This window comes from Colius striatus, chromosome 2, assembly GCF_028858725.1.
Source record: "Colius striatus isolate bColStr4 chromosome 2, bColStr4.1.hap1, whole genome shotgun sequence".
In the NCBI taxonomy this organism is placed as follows: domain Eukaryota; kingdom Metazoa; phylum Chordata; class Aves; order Coliiformes; family Coliidae; genus Colius; species Colius striatus.
In genome coordinates, this window is record NC_084760.1 from 62,190,556 (window position 1) to 62,214,508 (window position 23,953).

General features: G+C 39.7%; 1 protein-coding gene across 2 annotated transcripts in view; it reads right to left on the reverse strand.

Moving 5' to 3' along the window:
* MAP3K5 (mitogen-activated protein kinase kinase kinase 5) overlaps window positions 1–23,953 on the reverse strand; it is a 107,598-nt gene that overhangs the window by 41,012 nt on the left and 42,633 nt on the right. For both annotated transcript variants that reach the window (XM_061990753.1, XM_061990754.1), the window contains exons 6-10: window positions 23,474–23,580; window positions 16,677–16,847; window positions 10,193–10,305; window positions 3,429–3,588; window positions 1,417–1,570 (exon numbers count right to left, since the gene is read on the reverse strand). In XM_061990753.1, coding sequence (XP_061846737.1) covers window positions 1,417–1,570; window positions 3,429–3,588; window positions 10,193–10,305; window positions 16,677–16,847; window positions 23,474–23,580 — 705 coding nt within the window. The remainder of the gene's footprint in view (window positions 1–1,416; window positions 1,571–3,428; window positions 3,589–10,192; window positions 10,306–16,676; window positions 16,848–23,473; window positions 23,581–23,953) is intronic.

Sequence of the window (23,953 nt, forward strand, 5' to 3'; positions counted from 1 at the left end):
GAGAATAACTGGCAGCTAAGCTAATATCGCTGAACACTGAAGTCCTTCAGTTAAAGCTCCGAGAACAATTCACAGTAAGGAAATGTGGAAAAAAATCTTTTTAGAACTAAAATTACTTGCAAGACTCTGAGAGAAAGGAGGGGAAAGAAGATTACATTGTTTCACGTAGCTGACTTGTTGAACAGTGTGGTTTTCCTTCAGAATGGGAACAAATAAGACTTTTGCATTATGAAAGATCATGTATGTCTGTCTGCCACACCAGAATAGTTCTCTGTACAACACAATCAAACTACGTAGTCACTGGGTTTATATTTTGGCTCATGTTATCACAATGATCAGTTCTGGTTTGTCTCTTAAGAAAAATCCAAACCATTTGGCTTGGATGATTTTATGTCAGAGCCTCCTAAGTATCTAATTACACCATTTCATCACCAAAAATTTAAAGACAATATGGTCTTTTTTTTAAAAAATAACAGATGATTCAAAAGATTTTTTTGCTTCCCTGCAAAACTTCGTGCCCATTCTCCTTGTAGGAGGACTGCCAGACTCCCTAGAGTCTCATATTGCATTCACTTTACTGCTTCAAGCTGTTGCTGTTCAACACTAGAGTCTTCCTTATGGTTTATTATCCCATCTACACATGGAAGCCAGAAGAACTGTACAAAACAACCTGTATGCACTTCAAGTATCTAGGAGGCCTTAGCAACTGCTATTTAAAACAAAAAGCTGTATTTGCTAATGCTTAGCTAAAAGGAATACCAAAGACATTACTTCCCATGCATGTATAGTTAATATGTACAGGGAACAAAGACCTTTTCACAAAATGCCTACAGGACGTTGTACAACACCAGGTTATCCAATAAAAATTTTCAGCAAAACATTTGTGAAATACATCAGAAACGAACATATATATATATATTTATTTGGAGAGCAATGCTGAAATACATTGTTTAGTAGCTGGAACAATAGATTTCTGACTGCTTGGGATGATTTTTAACCTCTAACAAAGCACAGGCTTAATTAGCAGTAGGGTGCACAAAGCCTGCTGAGCTAGAAAGAGACTGAAGTTAGCTATCTTTTCTTTAAAACATAATACAGTTAATATAGAATCTAAATCTAATCTGGAATGTAAAGCAAATTTTTGCAGTGTAAGGATACCCAATGGTAGCCAACACTCAATAGCAAAGTTCTGTCTTGACTTTTTTCCTCATTATTTTCATATGGAACAAACCAAGCAATTCCATTGTAGACATGTGCAATCAATTACAACCAATCCAATATACAGACCAAATACATTCCTTCTGGACAAACAGTTTATTGACTGTCATCCTAAAAACAAGCAGCATGTTGTATTCATTTCCTTCATGTCTTTTTAACTTATTAAAACCCCAAAATAACAACAAAACAACCACTTACTGGAAATCGAACTACAGACACATCTGTCTTTGTGGCTTCTACGAGAAAGTCCATCCAGAAGTCCACAAGTTCCTGTTTTGCTGTATGTTGTTCTGGAGTCAGTTTCTTAAAATGCTGATATATCAAAATAGTCTCTACAATAGACTTCAGGTACCTGTGATCATCCGAGCATACATAAAGAGTAAGTATAATACAGTTTGTAAATAATAATGTCCTTACCTTTAATCAAAACTGAAGCATTCACCATTGCAACACCAAGGCAGCTAGAGATTTCCTCTATGACCGCTTTTAACAATAGCAATTCCCCACTTATAAGGGGCAAAACAGATGCCCTATTAGTAACCCAAAATACCAATGAGTTCTGGATGCTCCTTCCTGCATGTATTCCTGATCTCATATACTGTCTCCTATCCTCAATCCTCAAGTTTCAAGAGATAGCTAAATCTACCTATGAACCAAACTGATTCCATACCAAACTCATTTCAGTAGTGACCAACATCAAATGAGAATTCAGGTGAAAAGTCCAACAGTTTAACTTCATACACTGTACTGTTGTCTGTATTGTATTATTGGCAGCTATTTAACATAGATTTCTAAAGCATGAACCTCTGCAATCAATTACCCTAAGATGGTAACAGTTATGCTAAGCAGTGCCAAAAGGCTGCCAGGGAAGGACAACAGTGGTGCTGATCATCTCCCCTAAATGCAGCTCACCCTTCTCTGCTGTTCTGCTTTCTGAGGATGATTTCTGAGGCTCTCCATGACATTGCCTGCTCTTGGTATTTTTGAAGGGAAAAAAAAAAAAAAGTAAACGATCTTACATGATTTTTATTAACACTACAGCAATGAGATATACCTGCTTAAAGAGGGCTTATCACAGCTATCACCTTGTCACAATAGACTATTCAGGGAAATTTTGTTTCTAGGCTCAAGAAGGTATAACTAACTCAGAAGCCTTTAGGGAACAGTTCCACAGCTGTGCATCTTCCAACCATCCTTCTTAGGCCATGAGTATATCCAGCCTAAGGAGCTGCATCCCCTTTGCATCAAGCAGGCTCTGCTGAGCAGCAAGCCACAAACTGGGAAGGAATTGCTCACAGGAGAAATCCTTCCTAAAGCACAAATAAGTGTGCTGTATTTTCAGAGTTTAATCCACAGACTTAAGTCCCAAAAGCATTGGTGCATAAAATCCTGACAATCAGGCATTCAGAAACTCCAGAAAATTACCAGGAGACTTTCAGAATATGCTATCTTGCTTCTCAGTCACTCACATAGTAAAAATGGAAAACCTTTCAGATAAGTAGACTGTACATAGCATTTATAAAATATGTGGTCAGAAAATTAAAGCTCTCAATTTTTATAGTTTCCTACGTTATGTTGACACAGAAGTGTAGCATTTCAATATTTTAGCACATATACTTACATTCCTCTCTGATCCACTCTTAAGGGCAATTTCTAGCCTTTATCAAAAGACAAAATCATACACTACAACATGATATGCACTCTTTCAATTGGTAGAGCGACACCTTTTTTAGCCAGAAAAGGAGTCTAAGTTCTCCCCAGCTAAGAGTATCCCAGTCCTTGAGTAGGTGACTGGTCCTTACTTGCTGTCTATACCCAAAGTGGAACAGGTGCTGGGAGCCTGTTGTCAGAACATGCATCTCTTGGCCTTCGTATAACAGATGTTAACAGGGCTGTCTTTAACCCTAGATTTATAACCTTTCTGGTAATTGGACTTTAGTCTGCATTCTTCTCAATTATAATGAGAAGCAACCTGTTCAAGTTCCTAAACCAGCTGGTATATGCAATATCAAATTTATTCCTGATTACGGGTAAATGGTAAAAAGAATCCCTTCTCTGTCTAAAGGTGTAGTAAAACATAGAGACAACAAAATCTGTTAAAAAACGTAAGGCCGTTCTCCCATCAGCTAAATATGATAACAAATGTGAAAGCTGAAGGAGTGCAATGTTTTAACACATATCAAAGGATGTGATCTCATTTATCACCTTACCATGCTGGTGCCTTTAGCTTAAACAGCTTTTCTGAAGCCTGGATCACTCTTATATGGTCATTAGCCAAAACACTGGCCCCCAAGAAAGATCCCACTTCCCAATAGCTCTGCAGTTTCTCCAAGCTCCCCTTTTTACCAAGCAGACTGCTGATCTTTACTCCTGTAGTGAAAAGAATAATATGTCACAGGAATGTATTAATATCCTTTAAAAATAACCATTTCCATTATTTGAATTCTGTAAATTGCTTAAATTACTACAGTCTCTCCATTTCAATGAATATAGAAATCATACTTACCAGTTAATGTTATATGCCTTTGAAACACCCTAAGTGGAAGCAGATTTTTTTCCCCTCCCCATCTTCCTAAAGGCTTCTCAAAAAAGGAACTTTAAGACATCACTGTCAGGACAAGGCCACAGTTAGATTACCTATGTTCTTGCATGGACCTCATCTGTAAAGGTAAATTGGGGCCTTTGGCTAGACAACATAGCTGTAAAAACTTAACAGATGCTGAAAAGGCACCTATTATGTTTTTTTCTGCTTTGTTTTTTCTTTACTTATAAGCCCCAAGTCCCAAACTTACCTTTATAGACAAGGTCCCATGCAGAAGGAACAGATGGTCCACTGGGCTTCTTCCAGCAGTGATGTTCTTTTAATTGCCGCAAGTCCTACCCCAATGAAAGACATCTATTAATATTCATAAGTCCCTCATCACCTCAAGACTATGGAGAGCCTCAGGTTTTATTTTGACTTGCTAAGTTTTCTGAGAACTGCAAATTTCCCCGTGGCCTTCAGGGTGATTTTTAGTTCATATCAGCTGCTACATATTTATAGCTAACATGAGATTTATTACACCATTCCCTTCAAATTAAAAAATAAAAAATAAAAAATACAAGCTTCCAAGACAAGCCTCTTCACCACCATCATAGTCTTTTATTCACTTTTGCCATCTTGCTTCCACTATGACAGTTTCCCTCCCACATCGCCTTCTGTTGTCCTCAATATTAAGGCTGGTTATTCACAAGAAATTTCAATGCAAGTGTCGATCTTTACTTTTTCCTTAACCTTCCTTAAGTAGCTAGCAGACTAAACTTCACGCTGGAAGCGGCAATAAATCTTATCAAAATGAATATCAGTACATTAGCTACATTTCAGTCTACAAAACTCATCTTGTTTTCCTGTGTTGTTCACATTTTTGTGTTATCCACATCAGATAACAAATGTTTTTAAAACACTAAATTGCATCCAAGTGGTCTATAGCCTACTTCACATCTATTTCTCTTGCTCTCTTTTTAAGAAAAAATTGTCATGCTTCAGTAGTATACAGAACAAAATAATAAACAATACAACATACTTTCTTCACTTTGGGAATAACAAAAGCTTCCAAGAAGAGGAAAAATTGAGATTTTACAAAGTACCTCAGATCTACCCAAGACATGATGCAAGGTACATCATCTCCACCAACATCACAACGTACAGCAGTGACCATCTGTATATGTATCAGCTCTGCAAGGCCTGAAGTCTGGGTGCTATATACATGTACATTATCATGTGCCACATTGTCATGACCACTTGATGATGTACACTTGTCAGTGTAGGATGGTAAAGGGGAATTTGTGTTAAGTGTATTCAACTTCAGTTGCATTCTAGAAATCAAAACCTAGATTCTCACAACACTGAAAGAAGAAAATTCATCTCCCCCAGGATAAGACCTGGAACTGTTCAGTCTGGAGAAGAGGAGACTGAGGGGGGACCTCATTAATACTTACAAGTATTTAAAAGGTATATGTCAAGAGGATGGGGCAACACTTTCTGTAATGTCCAGAGACAGAATAAGGTCTATATGGGCAATAGCTGGAACACAAGAAGTTCCACTTAAACTTAAGGAAAAAGTACTTACTGTAAGGGTGAGGGAACACTAGCACAGGCCACCCAGGGAGGTTGTTGAATCTCCTTCTCTGAAGGTTTTGAAAACCTGTGTGGACATTTTCCTATGTGACCTGATCCAAGTGAACCTGCTTCTGCAGAGGGGTTGGACTAGATGATCTCTAGAGGTCCCTTTCCAACTCCTACCATTCTGTGATTCTGTGGCTCTAGAACAATACTACTCAGCAATATCCTCAAAGGCTGAAAGGCCTGTTAGAATGTCTAAAACATTTGCATGGACATGACAAGAATGTACAGCAGTAAACAGATACCTACTAACTTCCAAAGGCTTTGAATGTGACCTCATGACAAGTGAAGTAAGGAATTGGCATCATAAGGATACATGAATCATTTCAGACAAGTGTACCTTTGCTGGAAGGAAGGGGAAAGAGGAATCTAGCTGTGCGGAGGGGCCTTTGCTGAGTACTGGGTGATGACACAGTTGCAGTGACCGCTGACAAGCTATCACAAGCCATTTGTCACAGGGAGCAGCAGGACTGGCCTTTGGTTCATAGACTTACACACGTTTCACTGCTCCTGCAGAAACCCACCCATTACAAGCCTCTGGTGCTCCTGTTAAGAGCAGAGCCAAAGCTAAGTAAAAACCAAGTGTGTGGTTTGGATGAAAAGCACAATTCACACAGGGAGGGACTGGGAGTACTGGCATAGCAAGGAGAGGTGTTTGTTAAGAGAGTAAGACTGGTGATAGTGCAGATTTTGAGTCCCAGCCCACAGAATAAGGAAGAGCTATAGGTAAATGGTGGGAGAATAGATGAATGCCTAGCAGCAATGACAGCTGAGGACACCAAGATTGAGAATCATTATTGTTATATTGTCTGGATGAACTGGAAGTTTTACTCAACGATTCTGTGAAATTAATCCTATTACTTTAGAGAAGACAACATCAGTCTCAAATTCTGAGAAAGATGAGGTACTCAGTACTAAAACTCACTCTAGTTTGCTGATCTTCCTCTGCAAAGCTAATCTACAAACTTATTTCCCTGAAAAGCAAGTCAGAAAAAGGCAGTTCCAGTGTGGAGTAATGTTAAAAAAACTGTAGCTCAAATTTATAGAAGTGAGGTTTGGTTTATTTTGTTTTCCAGTGCATTTGATCTTTTTTAGGAGGTGGGGGGAAAAAAAACTACCTTCGTTTGCAAACCTACAAAGTGGATACCTTTATGAACTTCATTCTAAGTTTGTGGCCTCCTCTTGTAATTTCTCTTCTCTAGTTTATTTTGATTTCACCATCACATTTTTTGAGAGTACAAGAAAATCCTGGCAAAGGCAAGACATTCTCTCTTTTTATTATAAACTTGGCATTCACAGGGGCAGAAAAAAAGCACAGCAGCTGAATTCCAGTATATTTTATCAAAAATATTTTGCCATAAAAATAAATAAGACAAAATAGAGGAACTATTAATGCCAGAAAAGCCATTGCTTTTGTAATGTCAAGAATGTACCCACAGTTTGTGAATAAAGTAAGATAGAGTAAGTAGATACTAACAGTTAAATATTACTACGAAGGCTTTATAAATAAACTGCTTTCCTTGTTCAAATATTGACAGAACAATTTATATTACAGGAGTCTTTGTGTGTCAAAGTTGCCAGTCTGCAGGGATCATTACTGACAATGCAAAGAACTCCATTTCTGTTTTAATCTCAAAGTTCTGCAGTTTCATACAGTTAAGAACGCAATACTATCCAGAAAGCAGAAAGACTTTCATTAATGCTTCACATGATAATTTATCTGTAAACTACTACTATCTGACAATTAGAGGTAGGAACTTTTAGAAGGCAAATTTTCAGATCTGATGCAGGTTGGTAAAAATTCTCTTAGATACTAGGCTTAGTTTTACTGGGGTTATTACATTATTGCCCATGTAATCAGATCAGTATCTTTCTAATTACAGCCTCTGAAGTGCTGTTAGGGACCTTATCCTTTCCCAAACTACCAATATAATTTCCATATAACCTAGACTGAACTGCAACCAGCTTGCTCTTGCCTCTCTCCCACAAGACAGACTTCCTCTAATTTTTATGTGCTACACATATTGTTGTGGGTGGACACTAAACTGTAAGCACTGCCAGGCAAATCTAACTACTGCTAACAAATGGTCTTGTACACACAGATCTAAACAAGAGGCAACATTAAAAAAAAATGACACATGTAAGAGATTCTTGGGACAGGAATAAAATATTTTCCAACACAAACTCTGTGGGTTTGCTTATTTGCGTTTAAAATGGTGTTAGCCTAGGACAAAGAAAATACTAAATTATCCTCAGAACCTAGCACAACTCCAGCTTCATTGTACTAAAAGAAATGTAAGGTCTTGTACGTGGAGAAAACATAATCTAGGAGGGCAGCACAGGTTGGAATCTACTTAGCTATGGAGTAGCTCCATAGAAAGGGACCTAGGGGTCCTGGACAGCAAGCCCAATACAAGTGAATGGTGTGCTCATGCAGCAAAGAAAGCCAATGGGATGCTGGGTTGCATCACCAAGGGCATCACCAGCAGAGATGAAGATGTTATCCCACTCTACTTAGCACTTCTCAGGACATACCTAAAATACTGCGCTGAGTTTTGGTCCCTGCTATTCAAAAAAAGATGTAGACTGGCTGCAGAGGGTCCAGATAAAGGCCACAACGATGATCAAAGGACTGTAAAGCCTGAGGAAAAGCTAAAAACCCTGGGATTTTTCAGTCTTCAGGAAAGAAGACTTAGGGGAGATTTTATCACCATGTTCCAGTATTTAAAAGATAGCTACAAAGAAGATGGAGACTCCCTTTTTACAAGGAGCCATAAGGAAAAGATGAAGCGTAATGGGTACAAGTTACTGGCAGGAAGATTGCGAATGGACACAAAGGGAAAAACTTCTCAAAATGAGAAATCAGCCATTGGATAACTTCCCCAGGAAAGTGGTAGATTCTCTAACAGTGAACATTAAGATTCAGCTCAACAGGGTGTTGAGACATCTTGTCATGGATTTTGCCATGAAAGGTTGGACTAGATGATCTTTGAGGTCCTTCCATACTAGTCTACGATACTATGAAGAGTAACCACAGTCATATTAACAAGAAATCAATGAACAATGACATACAAGGTCTATATTATCCAAGTATTTGAAAACTTGTTTCAAAATAGTTATTTCCATCTGAGGGTTAAGGTACTTTGACAATATTTCCCATAACAAAATAAGATAGATAGACACTAGTAGATACCAGGAGAGTATCAACAAGACAGCCATCTTCCACCAAATAGCTACTAGATACTTCTCCATTAAATTGTTCAGCAGCAACAAGGAATCTTAAGTAATAAAGAACCTTAATTTCTCTAACATTTTCCACTCAAACAATACGGAAAACAATACTGGATAAACTCATGAGAAGACAATACCAAACATCTGATATCTACAAATAAAACCCAGACTTTGTCAGTACAATTGATTTGTCCAAATTCAGTTGGCTGTAGTCCATGTACAATTGAGAAGTTTGAGACAGAAGGATTCAAATTAAATTGCACAATAAATATAGCCGAGCTTCACTAAACTATATAATTTAAAACTAGGCCAACTGAGTATTAGCAAATGCTACGTAGAAAGTAAACCACATACTTTTACCTCTGACACTGGCACAATAATTCATTTCAGTGTAGCAGATTAAAGTATTCTATCCAACTCAAAAACAAAACGTCATCAACTCACAGAAAGAAAAACACAGTAAGTTTAGGCTAGCTCTACACAGCTATCGCATTCAAATTAATACCTTCATCCACACCAGAGAATTTCAGTTTTGCTTCCATTATCTATGTGAAAGTAACCATATCACTTCACATTCAAAATACTTTTCTATCTAGAAAATTACTTCCAGATATATAGTGCACATCTAACTTCTAAAATGCTGCAGATTACAGATATATTCTATGAAGAACATTATTTCTCACTTGATAACCTCTACAGAAATATAAGAAAGACTTCACAGTATGTCAAGTATACACATTCATGGAGATGAATGCCAGTTGCAAAGTATATGTTACTACATATTATAATACTCAGTGCTTTCTCCCGCACCTTCACTGAAAGTATTCCTGACTAAGTTTGACTTTGAATTCTCCTCAAACCCAACAAAATTACAAACAAAATTACAAATAAAATGGAGACCTTAATTCCCCTTTCTTTAGCAAAAAAATTTTCACTTGAGTGCGGCAAGACATTGGACCAGGTTGTCCAGGGAATGCCCCATTGCTGGAAGTGTTTAAAGCCAGGTTGAATAAACTGAGCTACTTAAAGATGCCCCTGCCCATGGCAGGGAAGTTGGATTAGTCTTTAAAAAGTCCCTTCCAACACAAACCACTCTGTGATTCTAAGAATACAGACATTCAGAAAATCTCAAAGAAAGCATCAGAAGAAAAACATTCTTCTCTCAGCCCGCCCCAAGCTCAAATTGACTGCCTTTTCCCCATGTTTAGCATGACCCTTTTCCCCTTATTCCCTACAGTTCTGCAGGGTTTTTTGTTTAAGGAATGCTAAGCTAGAACCAAATTCCCCCTTCAGGTGCTTGTTTCACACAAATGATGTCAAATGGCAAAGAAAGGCTCTCAGTTTTCACCAAGCTGTGGCAACTAGTTAAGGTCTTCAAACTGGAACCAGGTGTTCAATCTCACCTGCCACCAGGTGAGATTGGTGGAGGAGTAAGGGATAGTGGATACCAACTTCAGTGTTCACATGCTCACTATCCAAGCATTCGTACACAATCGTCAGACTTCTGCCCTGTAACAGTGGGTGGTATATCATACTTTCACAATAATGCAGTTTCACTGTGAATTTTCAAGCTGTAATTACCAACTTTCCGCAGCTCAAAAGAAGTATCAAAGCAATGTCCAGCTGCCAGGAGGAGTACTGCATAATTAATTCCTGACTGTAATGTTGGCTCTGATTCAAACGCCTTCTTGAACCTAGAAAAAACAAACATACAAGTTTACTTTCTAAATAATGCAATCTAAAAGGGACATAATTATAGTTTTAGGTGCTTTAAGTGCTTATCTTCTGTTTAAACAGTACGAATCTATGGAAGCAAAAATATTTTACTGTTTTCCACACATGCTTTGTAGTTATTTTTAGTAATCCACTATTTATACATCCTCTTCTCATTTCCTTTACCCTTACACAAAAAGCAGAGACCCTACTCATCCATTCAAGAGAAGATATACTATCTCCCTAGATTTTCAATTTGAGATGAAAGAAAAAAAATACTATTAGCCTCTAGGAGATCTGTTTCAGTTATATTTATAAGCTCATTAATTTACTCTTAAATATAGGAATTTTCACTGGATTAAAACTTTAGATTCTGCTGTAGATGTGCTACAGTGACATAGAAGCGTATCAAAATGCATGAGCACAAAATCAAGTGACACAAAAACATACTCTCTATTTAGCTACTGTGTATCTCATTGACATTGTCCAGATTCTCTCTAAGAGGAACTGCAGTGCAATTCACCTAGCTTAAGTCTTGTCTTAAAAGGAGAGGTTCACAAAAACACAGCACACACTGTTCTCATGCTAGCAATTCAAGTTGTGGTGACAACAGTAACAGCAGATCTACAGTGCTTTAAACTTGTTCTACAGAATAAGAACGTGTGTGGTTGCATATATACATACACACACATATACATATATATACACACATACACCTCTGTATGGAGAAGACAAACAAGACTATCATATGTGAGATGAGGAGAAGAGATTCAGTCAACGCAACTCTGCTACAACAAAAACAATAAGGTTTAGAATTTCTTTCAAAAGGATGGGAAAAATCCAGACAAACAAATAGATCATATTAAGAAAATGAAGGTGGTTGTGATATTAATACGTAAACAAGGAGAGAAAAGTAGACTATGTAAAAACCTAGGGATTTGGCTTCTAGACCACAATTTGACATGTAAGCGAAGCTAAAGCATTTTTAACCTAGAAGGCAAAAAAGATGGCTGGTTTTAAATTTTTTTCTAAGTTACATTTGTTGTTTTTTCTGCACTTTAAGTGCTTTAATATAAGCTCTGCTTTCCAAAACAGTAAGATAGGCTCCTCTTCAATCTGCTACGTAAACACACATATAGACTCTTTCTGCATACCACCTGTCCACCTTCAAAGAACATAGCCATTAGGCACAAGTCTAGTCCACTAAAAAAAAAAAAAAAGCATGACAAGCAGAGAAGACCGAATTAATTATTTTCTTTCATCTGCCTTTCCTCTTGCATTGCGAGTGACAACAAAACAAGGAAGAAAGTATATACAAAAGATTTGTGCTCACTTAAAAATTCAACCCACAACAAATCCCCTAAATGTCATAAAACCCCATCAACCAAACAGGATAACACTCTCATTGACCCTAGTCATGTATAGCTAGAGAATATCCATTGGCTGGTACAAACTGTTTGGAGTCATAGCAATGTTTGGAACTGGTTTTGCCCTAAAGATCTTTCATGCTATAATCCTCATGCAGTAACAGTAAAAGGAGAGAGGAAAAATTGACACAATAAGAAAAAACTTGAAAATAATAATTTTTTTTCCAATACAAGGGACTCTGTACTTCCACTTTTTTTTGTTTGCCCCAAAATATCTAATTTCAGGCAAGACTATCAGAATTTTCAGTTCTTAGGTAGTTACATACAAAACCTTCAAAATTTTAAAATAAGCATCTTTCATGCATATCAACAGGTGGACACATTTTTGTGCTGTAAACAACATTAATCATACAGGCAAATGAGATGGAGATGAGCTTAGGTTTGGAAAACAGTTACTGCTTGCAGAAGCATCAGTGAAACAACCACAAAACCCCTTTTCTTACGTATATTACCACAGAGGTGGTCAGCAGCGTTTATGTGCTCAGTTTGGGCCAGTGACGGATTGGAACTGGCTAGAACTGTCTGTGTCTGGCATACGCATGCATGCCTGCCATGCCGCTTCTTGCTCCTTGTCAAAGGCCACCCCTGCTGCCAGGAACTTGCAATTTACCCCCAGTAGACCAGAAGGGACCTCATGGGAACTTTTGGGCTCTGCCTTTTCTTTCCAAATCTCTCTTCTCCATGGCAGAAATTAATTTTTCTAGTCATCTTTACACACTACTCACATCAAGAAATACTAGTATCTTGGACCTCTGTAGTCAGATTTACCTCTCCTAAATCATGACAATCAAAAGTGTAATTTTATATTTGGTGCAACTCTCCACTGACGTTCTTAAATCTGTCTTATATCCACATAACCTGGACAGCAAAAGTTCACATTTACTAATTAAGAATTAAAAATAACCTGTAATGATTAATTTTTAAGAGATTAAAATATTCACAATTTACCAAACTCCTCATAAGTCACATCCGTTGTCCGAAATTATTTAAATTCAACTGTTGTGATTGCTGCAGATCGTCATGCCCCAAATACCATTGGAAGAACATGCACAGTACCACAGAAAGGTGGTAAGGTTTAAAAGTCTGCCTATAAAGTTGAAGCTGGCTTAGCTAATGCAATTTACAACGCCATCAAGAAATTGAAAGCTGACATTTGGGAAAATGTTGCAGTGCAGACAGTGACTTAGGGAGGCAGCAGCAAAAAGATCTGAATAAAGACTTGATAGCTTTGTAAGTCTGATTTACACTGTCAGTATGCAACAAGAAAATGACAGTTAATAATTACTCTTTCATCTTTTCCCCATATTTATTGAGAGGTGTCTTTTATTCAGCTTTTTAATTGTCAGGAAAGCACACTGCCTGCCTATTTTTTTTTTTAATAGACCAAAGTACCTTGACATGAGTAGTTGTTGCAAAACCCATGCCTTGGTTCTACTGCCAAATTCTCATTATCTTAAGCAATTCACTATACTTCTACATCCTCATTTCTCTAGGACTGAGATAACAACCTTTATCTCAACATAAAGTAACACTATGATGGAGGCATTGTTCCGCACACACCTTTCCCCATTGTGGCCTACTGTAGCACTAGAGCAGGTCTGCTCGTTTCACTGAGTTATGAGTCAACCCTTCAGCCATGCCAAGCCTGCTGTATGACTAATCCTAGAATTCAAATCAATATCAAGCAGGAAGTACAAACCAAAAAGCAACCGGCCCATCCGGTACAGCTTCCGGACAAACTCCAGCTTGACTCAGATATCACCTTGTTCTCTAGCAGCAGGCATACGGAGCAGCCTCTATCAGATCTTCACAGAATGGTAGGGGTTGGAAGGGACCTCTAGAGATTATCTAGTCCAATACCCCTGCTAAAGCAGGTCATGCTAGATCAAGTCACACAGGACGGCATCCAGATGGGTTCTGAAAACCTCTAGAGAAGGAGACTCCACATCCTCCCTGGGCAGCCTGTGCCAGGAAATAAGTTTTTCCTTATGTTTAAGTGGAATCTTTTGTGTTCCAGCTTTTGTTCATTACACCTTGTACTGTGACTTGAGACAACAGAAAAAAGTGCCACCCCATCCTCTTGACATACACCTTTTAAGTAGTTCTAAGTATTAATGAGATCCCCTCTCAGTCTTCTTTTTTTCCAGGCTCAGAAGCCCCAGTTCCCACAGCCTTTTCTCGTCAGGAAGATGCCCCAGTCCCCTGACTATCTTGGTGGCCTTGTGCTGGACTCTCTCCAGAAGCTCTCTGTCCCTCTTGAGCTGAGGAGCCCAGAACTGGACACTGGACACCAGATGAAGCCTCACCAGAGCAGAGTAAAAGGAGAGGAGAACTTCCCTCGACCTGCTGGCCACACTCTTCTTGATGCATCCCAGGATGTCATTGGCCTTCTTGACCACAAGGGCACATTGCTGGTTTTTGTTAGCAACCAGGACTCTCAGGTCTATCTCTGCAGAGCTGCTCTCCAGTAGGTCAATCCCCAGCCTGTACCAGTGCATGAGGCTGTTCCTTCCCAGGTGCAGGACTCTGCACTTGCCCTTGTTGAACCTCATGAGGTTCCTCTCTGCCCATCCCTCAAGCTGGTCGAATCCTGCTGAATGGCAGCACAGCCTTCTAGTGAATCAGCCAGTCCTCCCAGTTTAGTGTCACCAGCCAACTTGCTGAGGGTACACTCTGTCCCCTCATCCAGGTCCTTGACGCAGATGTTGAACAAGACTGGTCCCAGAACCGATCCCTGTGGAACTCCACTGACCACAGGTCTCCAACTTGATTCTGTGCCACTGATCACCACCTTCTGGGTTCTGTCATTCAGCCAGCTCTAGATCCATCTCACTGCCCACTCCTCCAAGCCACACTCCCTGAGTTTTCTGATGAGGATGTTGTGGGAGACAGTGTCAAAAGCCTTGCTGAAGCCAAGGTAGATGACATCCACTGCTCTCCCCTCATCTAGCCAGTTGGTTATACTCTCACAGAAGGCTATCACGTTGGTCAAGCAGGATTTACCCTTGGTGTCTCCTGATAACGACTTTTCCTTTGTGTGTTTACAAAGGACATTAAGGATGAGCTGTTCCATCAGCTTTCCAGGGATGGAGGTGAGGCTCACTGGTCTGTAGTTTCTTGGTCCTCTTCTTGCCCATTTTGAAGACTAAAGTGACATTGGCCTTTCTCCAGTCCTCAGACATCTCACCTGTCCTCCATGATTGTTCAAAAACGATGGACAGGTGGCTAATAACACTAATAACACTGATAACACATGGCTAATAACACCAGCCAACTCTCTCAGCTCTCATGGCTGCATCCCATAAGGTCCCATTGACTTTTAAGTATTGAGCTTGGTTAATAGGTCTCTAAACATGTCTTACATGACAGAGACTTCAGTAATTATTTAGAGGCTGTCTAGTCAACATCCTACCATGCTGCAGGAGCTTCTAGGCTGCTGTCCTTTCCCAAATTAGTATGACTGACTAAAATAACTTCCCCCCATCAAAAGTATGAATATATTTATTGCAAAGATGCATCTGTGTTAAATAGCTATATCCTAGAAGTAGTCACCACTATTATAATCATTCTTAGTTCAGTTATGTTCGACAATCTCAATGTTTGTTGTCTATAAGACACTATAAATGAGGGATAAGCAAGATCTACAACAGGAAAAGGTAATTTCTATTTATTCTATTTAGTGTGTGATCATTCCTAGTATTTCCATACAGGACTACAGTTTCCTTTTTGTATTAGTTAATGACATTAGCAATTTGGAAAAAAAACCCAACAATCTAGAATCCTGAAGGTTTGTTGTGGGCTTTGCCTTAGAGGAAATAAAAATCTTTTAATCCGAAGGGGCAGATGACAACAATATCATAGAATCATAGAAACGTAGGGTTGGAAGGGACCTTTAGAGATCATCTAGTATGCTGAATTCCTGTTATTTCAACATCTTTTTAAAAATCTAGTAAGTATTGCAAAACTGTACAGCATGACCAGCAACTATAAACTGTACTCCTATTCTAAGGCCATAAAAGATAAACAATTACATCTTATCTTTTACCAAAGACAGTTCTAATCTGAAGTTTACTGAAAACAAGCGATAAATGATAAAGGGGGAAGAAAGTTTTCTATTTTAGGCATTTACTTCAACAGGCAGCTGATGAGCACAAGACCAGAATTGGGATCTGATGTGCAGGATACACAAACACAGATTGTCTGTTTCCTCATCTGAATCACAATGAAGCAAAGCAGCTCATCCTGACAGAAACCTAGAATGTCATCCAGTGTTTCCATTTTTTAACTCATTCCACTTAACAGCATTTTCATGACTTTGAAAAGCAATAAAAAACATAGTACTTGCCTTTAAAATTAAAATGAGAATTTGTCTAGCCTATTGCACGCTGCTTTGGCTATTGAAGACACTGTAGTCCACTATAATGTACATATACTATATGGTGATGAAGCGATGAAATTTTTGACAGCATGAGTTTGGAACAGTCATATTCATTGTAAGCACGGAAAACAAAGAAAACCCCAAAACAAAACAAAAAAGCTGAAATAGTTAATCCTAAACTTTAACACCTTTAAGACTACCTAGCTAAATCTATCAGATTCTGATTCACAGTTGATTATCTGGCCTAGATTCCCAAGAATAATATAGTAAGGAGAGGACTTCACATTTAGGAAAAAGAAGGAAACCACACTCTGATGAAAGCTACCTACATTTTAAAGTCTGAGGCACTTCAAGTACTTTGTGGGACCAGATCTATGAACAACATAAATCTCTCTCTCTTAATAACCAAACAAGAATATTAGAAAATCCAGTGTATTCCTTATCAATGTCAAACATTTTGTATGAAAAATAGGTGAAATACATTCTTGAATAAAGAGTATTTTCCCCAAACTAATAAAACAACACAGACCAGGAGAACAGTACTCACCAGAACGTCCCTTTGTCTCTGCTTTCTGTATCTGTGAACCCAGATTCCAAAAACATGTCCTTGTAAATTCGACCAACCAGGCAGTACATATCTGAAGCAACTTGGTCTTCCTGTTCTACCAGAGGTATCATTATTTCTAGAGCCTTCTGTCTGTCTCCAGGTAGATTTCGCCTGTTAAAAAAAATAAAATTTTTGATCCAAAAATCAACAAAGTTAAAAATAAATACTTTCTCATGACCATGTTCGAATACACATGTATGACCTCATCCCATAAAGCGTGCTTCAAGACACAATGGACTATCATATATACACACTTCCCCCTCCACTTTTTTACCTTAATATCACAGGGTACTTTTACAAGAGTCCCCAAACATTTTCTCTCTCCTCATGAAGGATCAGGTAGAGCCAAGATCTGACAACAGGAACAAGTGCCTCAAGAGTGATTCCTAGAAAGATCACTTGATACTTTCTTAGAAAATAGATACAACCTCAGTTTCGTATCTAATATTTCTTTCATAGTAATTCACACTTTAAAGGAAAAAAAATTTCTATCTTGTGTCTGTGATTTTTTTAAATATACATTTTGAATGTGAAGCAAAAAAAAACCAAACCCAAAAAGCACAAACCAGACTAAATTCTCATGACAGAGGCGGTTAGGAAGGGAAACCAATAAAATAATATTAACAAAAGTACTTCAGACAAATAAACCACATAATTGCTACCATGACTCACAGTTTAGATACACACATCATTTAGTATTAAAAGTTTAGAATTTTTTTTATGTATCTGTGTACTGAACAAGCAAATTAATCCTTTCTCAACAAATCTATTCTTCAGTGTTTTGGGGAGGGTATTATATTCTTTCAGAGGAATTATTTGTAATATTTGAGTGGCTACAATTTGAATTGGAATATACAGAACTGGTTTTCTACCTGTTTTGCAAGCTCCCCATTGAAGAAGCCTGCAAGAGAGCTACCTCAGGAAGGAAAAAACCACACATTGAAAGCCATATCCATATTCATACAGATATTACTTCATCAGAAGTTCAGTAATAGATTTTTAAATTCTCCCTCTATAAGAACATAAAGTTCTGACATATCTGCACAGGCAGTGCCTATGTCAAACCTCAGAGATCATTGTGTGTGTACTCTAAGTGATACCTTGAGCTCATGACCTCTGAGCTCATGTACGCAGTCCAGAAGGGAGTGATGTGGAAGAAAAGGTTTAAATCAAGCAGAAAGGGTAACACAGGACAACTGAGTACATAAATCATAACAAAAATAAGAAAAAAGAGAAAAGGCAGACAGTATAAATTACTTTCCTGAGGAAAAAAAAGCCAACAAATATTGAGAAGTCTGCATGCTGAGTCAAGATCTATCAATGTCTCACCCTGATGAGAAAGACAAATGAAACCCAGTGCCTTCTCTTCCTGACCTTTGGATCAGTCAAATTCTAAAAAAATCAGAAAAGTCCCCTCAGTCTACGAGGCTGTAATAGGCTCTTCAAGTACTTCTAGAGTGGCACAGCAAGGCTGACGTACTCATTTAAGATGGACAACTACTCCAATCACATGGAAAGGAAATCAAGTGCTTCCAACTGAGCAAGTAGGTCTCCTTCAGGCCTGTGCTACTTTAGTTCCCATGCCAACTGATCACTTGCCCAGTTGTTGGAGGTTTGCTTCCTTTTGTTTTCTCTTCTTATGTTGACCACTCAAGCAAAGAAACAAGGGTAAGTCTGCAGTTTTTTTATGTTTTTCATCTGACCTTCATTACAGAAGTGCAATTTTCAGAATAGTTTCAGATAACTCTTTCACCTCTTGAATCAACTATCACTTATCTCAAGCAAACCAGTAGCAGCAAGGTGAACATGAGAACAAAATCAGTAAGGCATAACAGTGTTTTGTAATATGAGCCGTTTACACTGTGCTGGTCTCCAGAGACAAAGGTCTCTACTTTTCTGTCTGCTTACTCCTCCATCAACACCCTCACACACTTTCTTGATTTAGCTCAGGCTAATCCTGACTAATTGAGATGCTCCATCCTTCCGTACTAGTGACCTAGATTAGAAACAAGAGGAAAAGCTTCCACAGCAGAGTATTCCAGACCTGCCTTAGCTCAGGAAACATCCTGTATATTCTCAATAAGGTGAAAGCCACAATTAATCCAAGTAATTCCTTCTTAGCGTAAACCAAAGTGTGAACATTTTCCTGGCTGTCATGGATTCTAGTTGAATACATAATCTGGAAAAGGGGGGAGGGAAGGAAAATCTGATCCAAACTCCTTTGGAGGTAAAGTGTTGACCTTTTCTATGGCAAATATCCTCAAAGGCTACATCTTAGAGTTATGTGTATAAAAACAGACCTTTCAGTCTGCAGCAAGTCCCAACAGAACCAATGAAGTATGAAGATCTGCCTGAAAAGATTGTACTGCAGTTTTGCAGATTTGGTGCCTCAGTGAAGTAGTCAAGTCTTGTTTTCAAGGTGACTTTATTTTAGAAAATGGTGGATCTACAAGACTTGTTAGAACTCTCAGGTAAACCTAGTGACCTTTGTGAAGGCTATATAGAAGTGGCAGATCTGTGACAGATAATTGAATCTACAAAGCTCCACATATTTATGGCGAAGCAGGAACAAAAAGGACACAATATCTTCATATACCTGGTATAAAGGAACAAAAAAGGAACTGGATATTTTATTCAGACAAAACAATGCCTGATAGCTGTGAGTTTTGTTTAGCTTTGGTGGGTTTTTTTGGTTCCAAAACATGTCTATTTTTTCAACTAATTACTTGTGACATACTTGGATATCACTGTAACATGATACACAGTTTTGGGGCTCCTCATCAAACCTGGATTAAAAGATTCAAATCTGTGAGAAGCAGAAAGGTCTGTAGACATTTTCTGTAGCTAAGAATTTCAGTGCCTGCTGACACCTGGTCTACTCCTCTAAACGTCGATAGCAAAATGTTCATTGTGAAAATAGCAAGGGAGCACAAAACCTCTGCAAATTCTTCTGAAACATCCCCTTTAGCACCTTGCCCAACTGCCAATGTCCAAAAAAAAAATCCAATCAAGTAAGCTTAGCTCTCATTTCACCCAAAGAAGAAGAGCATGCTGCTCCATGTGGCACATTTTGCATGTTATCAGAAAACATGAAAATTATTTTACAATTGTAACAACAAAATCTTTTGGTGGACATTCGATGAAAGCTCTGCTCCTGTCTCCTGAGACTACCAAAACTCAGTCTTGAATGAGATCATGTCTAAGTTAACACAAATGCTGCAGCACTGCCACTTGTACAGAAATGTTAAATACTGATAGGTATTTATTGATTCCGATTTAGGTGCCAAAATGAACAAATGATGCAAACTTATCCAAAGACAATTCAAACACTCTAAAGGAAAAATAATAGAATTTGTGAGTATCACAGACTCTTAAGGGTTGGAAGGAACCATTTAGTCCAACCCCTCTTCCAGAGCAGGTCACACAGGAACTTGTCAGAATCACAGAATCTTAAGGGTGGGTTTTAAATGCCCCCCCGAGAAGAAGACTCCACAAGTCATCTGGGCAGCTCGTTCCAGTGCTCCATCATCCTCACAGTGAAGAAGTTTTTTCTTATGTTTCTTTCAAACCTCTTATGTTCCAGCTTGTACCCATTCCCCCTTGTCCTATCACTGGACATCATTCAGAACATCCTGGGTCCATCCTCCTGACATCCACCCTTTACGTATTTGTAAACATTCATGAGATGACCCCTCAGTCTGCTCTTCAAGCTGAAGAGCCCCAGCTCCCTCAGCCTTTCATCATAACGGAGATGCTCTCCATTATCTTGGTGGCCCTGAGCTGAACTCTCTCCAGCAACTCCCTGTCCTTCTTGAACTGAGGGGTCCAGAAGTGGACACAATATTCCAGATGCGGTCTCACAAGGGCAGAGTGGAGGGGGAGAACTTCTCTTGACCTAATGCCCACAGCCCTTCTAATACACCCCATGATGCCATTGGCCTTCTTGGCCATGAGGGCACATTGCTGGCTCATGTTCATCCTGCTGTCCACCAGGACTCCCACGTCCCTTTCCCCTACACTACCCTCTGAGAGTTCATTCCCCAACCTGTACTGGTACATGGGTTTTTTCTTTCCCAGATGCAACACTCTACACTTGCATTTGTTGAATTTCCTTAGATTTCTCCCCACCCAACTCTTCAGTCTGTTCAGGTCTCAATAAATGGCAGCACAGCCTTCTGGTGTGTCAGCCACTCCCCCTGCAGTTCAGTATCATCAGCAAACTTGCTGACAATGCTCTCTGTTCCCTCACCAAGATCATTGAACAGTACCACTCCCAGCACTGACCCCTGAAGGACTCCACTAGATACAAGCCTCCAACTGGACCCTGCCCCATTGATCACAACGCTCTGCCTTCTTCCCTTCAACCAGTTCACAATCCACCACGCTGCCTGATCATCCAGTCCACACTTTCTCAGTTTTACTGTGAGGATGCTGTGGGAGATGGTGTCAAATGCTTTACTGAAATCAAGATAATCCACATCCACTGCACTGCCACCATCTATCTACCTGGTTATAACTTCCCTTTGGTAAAACCATGTTGACTGTTCCTAACGACCCTCTTGTCCTTTAAATGCCTGGAATCAGTACCCAGTAAGTCGTTCTATCATCTTCCCAAGGATGGAAGTGAGGCTGACGGGTGTGTAGTTACCCAGCTGCTCCTTCTTGCCCTTTTTGAAGGCTGGAGTGACATTTGCTTTCCTCCAGTCCTCAGGCACCTCTCCTGCTCTACCCAACAGATAGAAGATGAATAGAGGGTGGCTTAGCAATGACTTCCGCCAGCTCCCTCAGCACCTGTGGGTGCATCCCATCAGGGCCCACAGATTTTTGCACATCCATACTGCTCAGCTGATCCTTAACCCAGTCCTCATCAATCAAACACAACTCCTCCTTCAATGTGACTTCCTCTGGAGTCTGGGCTCCTAAGGACAGTCTCCAGCAGTATAGACAGAGGCAAAGAAGGCATCCAGTAACCGTGCCTTCTCTGTATCCCCTGTCACCAGGGCATGTGCCTCATTCAGCAGTGGGCCTACATTGCCTCTAGTGTTAGTTTTGTCTGCAATGTATTTGAAGAAGCCCTTCTTGTTGTCCTTGACCTCTTTTGCAAGGCACAACTCCGAAGCTTTAGCTTTCCTAGTTGCCTCCCTACATCCCTTGACAGCAGTCTTATATTCATCCCAAGTGGCCACCCCTTCCTTCCATGATCTAGAAACTCTCTTCTTCCACTTGAGTTTGCCCAACAGTTCCCTGTTTAAAACCACGTGAGTCTCTTGGCTCTGATCTTGAGCTTGGAAAAAGTGATCCTTGAATACAGACCAACTGTCTTGGGCTCCTTTACCTTCTAGTATCCTGTCCCACAGAATATCCCCTAGCAATTGCTTGAAAAGGCCAAAGTTGGCCCTGCTAAAGTCCAGGGTTGTGATCCTGCTTGGTATTCTGTTCCTGTCACACAAGATCCTGAACTCCACCACCTCATGGTTGCTGCAGCCAAGTCTTCCCTCAACCTTCACCATTTCAACCAGATCCTGTTTGTTCGTGAGTACAAGATCCAGTAGAGCACATCCACCATTTGCATCAAGAAGTTACCATCGATGCACTGAAGGAACCTCCTGGACTGTAAGTGACTAGCCATGTAAGCCTTTCAGCAAATGTCTGGGTAGCTGAAATCCCTCATGAGAACCAGGGCCTGTGATTTTGAGGCTTTTCCCAGTTGCCTGTAGAAGGCCTCATCAACTTCCCCATCCTGATCAGGTGGCCTGTAATAGATACCCACAACAGTATCACACATGCTAGCCTATCCCTTCATTCTAATCCACAAACTCTAAACTTGGCCCTCATCCTCGCCTGGACAGAATTCAGTACAATCCAGTTGCTCTTTCACATAAAAAGCAACTCCATCATCTCACTTTGTTGGCCTGTCTTTCCTGAAAAGGATATAGCTATCCATGACTACATTCCAGTTATGTGAGCTGTCCCACCATGCCTCTGCAATTGCCATCAGATCATAAAGAAAGCTTAGATCAATCATGAAGCTCAAAGTCTCCAAAGTTGTTTCAGTGAAAACTGTTGTAGTGGGTCTGGGATGGTAGTGATTTTCCACAGCAGCTCCTGCAGTGCTGCGCTTACTGTTGATATCAATATTATGACTACCGCTTGCACATTATCAGGGCTGTCCCTCCAACATTCCTTCCCCCACCTTCACCAATAGCTGTGGGTGGGCATGATCTTGGGAGGGACCACGGCCAGAACAGCTGACCCAGGCTGACCAAGGAGATATTCCATATCATATGACGTCAGCTCAGTAATATAAACTGGGGGAGAGGAGCAGGAAGGGGAGGTGAGATTCATTTCTGGCCTTCCAAAAGCAACCGCTACGCGTACCAAAGCCCTGCTTCTCGGGAGGTGGCCGGACATCGCTGCTGATGGGAAGTAGAGAGTAACAGCTTATCTGCTTTTGCTTTGCTTCCTGCGCGTGTGGCTTTGCTGCTTCTTTATTAAACTGTTTTTATCTCAACCCACAAGACTCCCATCTTATTTTCTCCCCTTCCCTGGCTTGCTGAGGAGGTGGGGGATAAAGCAGTGTGGTGGGCACCTGGCATCCAGCCAGGCTCAAACTACCACAACTGTAGACCTGCACATGAAGACTCCAGTAGGGAATCTACATGGGATTACCAACCCTGTGTGTAATTTTGCAGTTCTGATTCACTGTTCCAACTTTGGAAGGCAGGGTAGGTTCTTACCTGTTCAGTGCAAATGCATAGTGAAGCCTCACATGGTGATGAGAAGCCAAGTCAAAAGTAGGCAGTTTTTCTAAAGTTTTCACCAGTTTCACAATGGAATCGTAATCCTTCAAAAAGAAGTGAATAATGAAGTTTTATGTGTACTGAGGTATGTCTATATAAACTCCTTTTTGAACTAAGAACCTCCTATTTCATACTAAGAAGTGTTTTCAGTTTGTTGTAAGTTTTATAGATTTCAGTTTCTTCTGTCTCAAATTAGAAGCAGCCTGCCACTACTCAGAAATGTGCATATGCCCAGTATTTAGTAGGGAAACACAATCTCATCTCCTATACTGCTTCAATGTGGATGTCTGGATATTTTAGTACATTTATTTCATGATTAAAGTTAGCTTCAGGGGCTGCACACATATCAAAGTTCACATTGTACAGACACTACAATGCAGACTGTATCTGAGTTAAGGCATCCCAAAACTCTGAAAT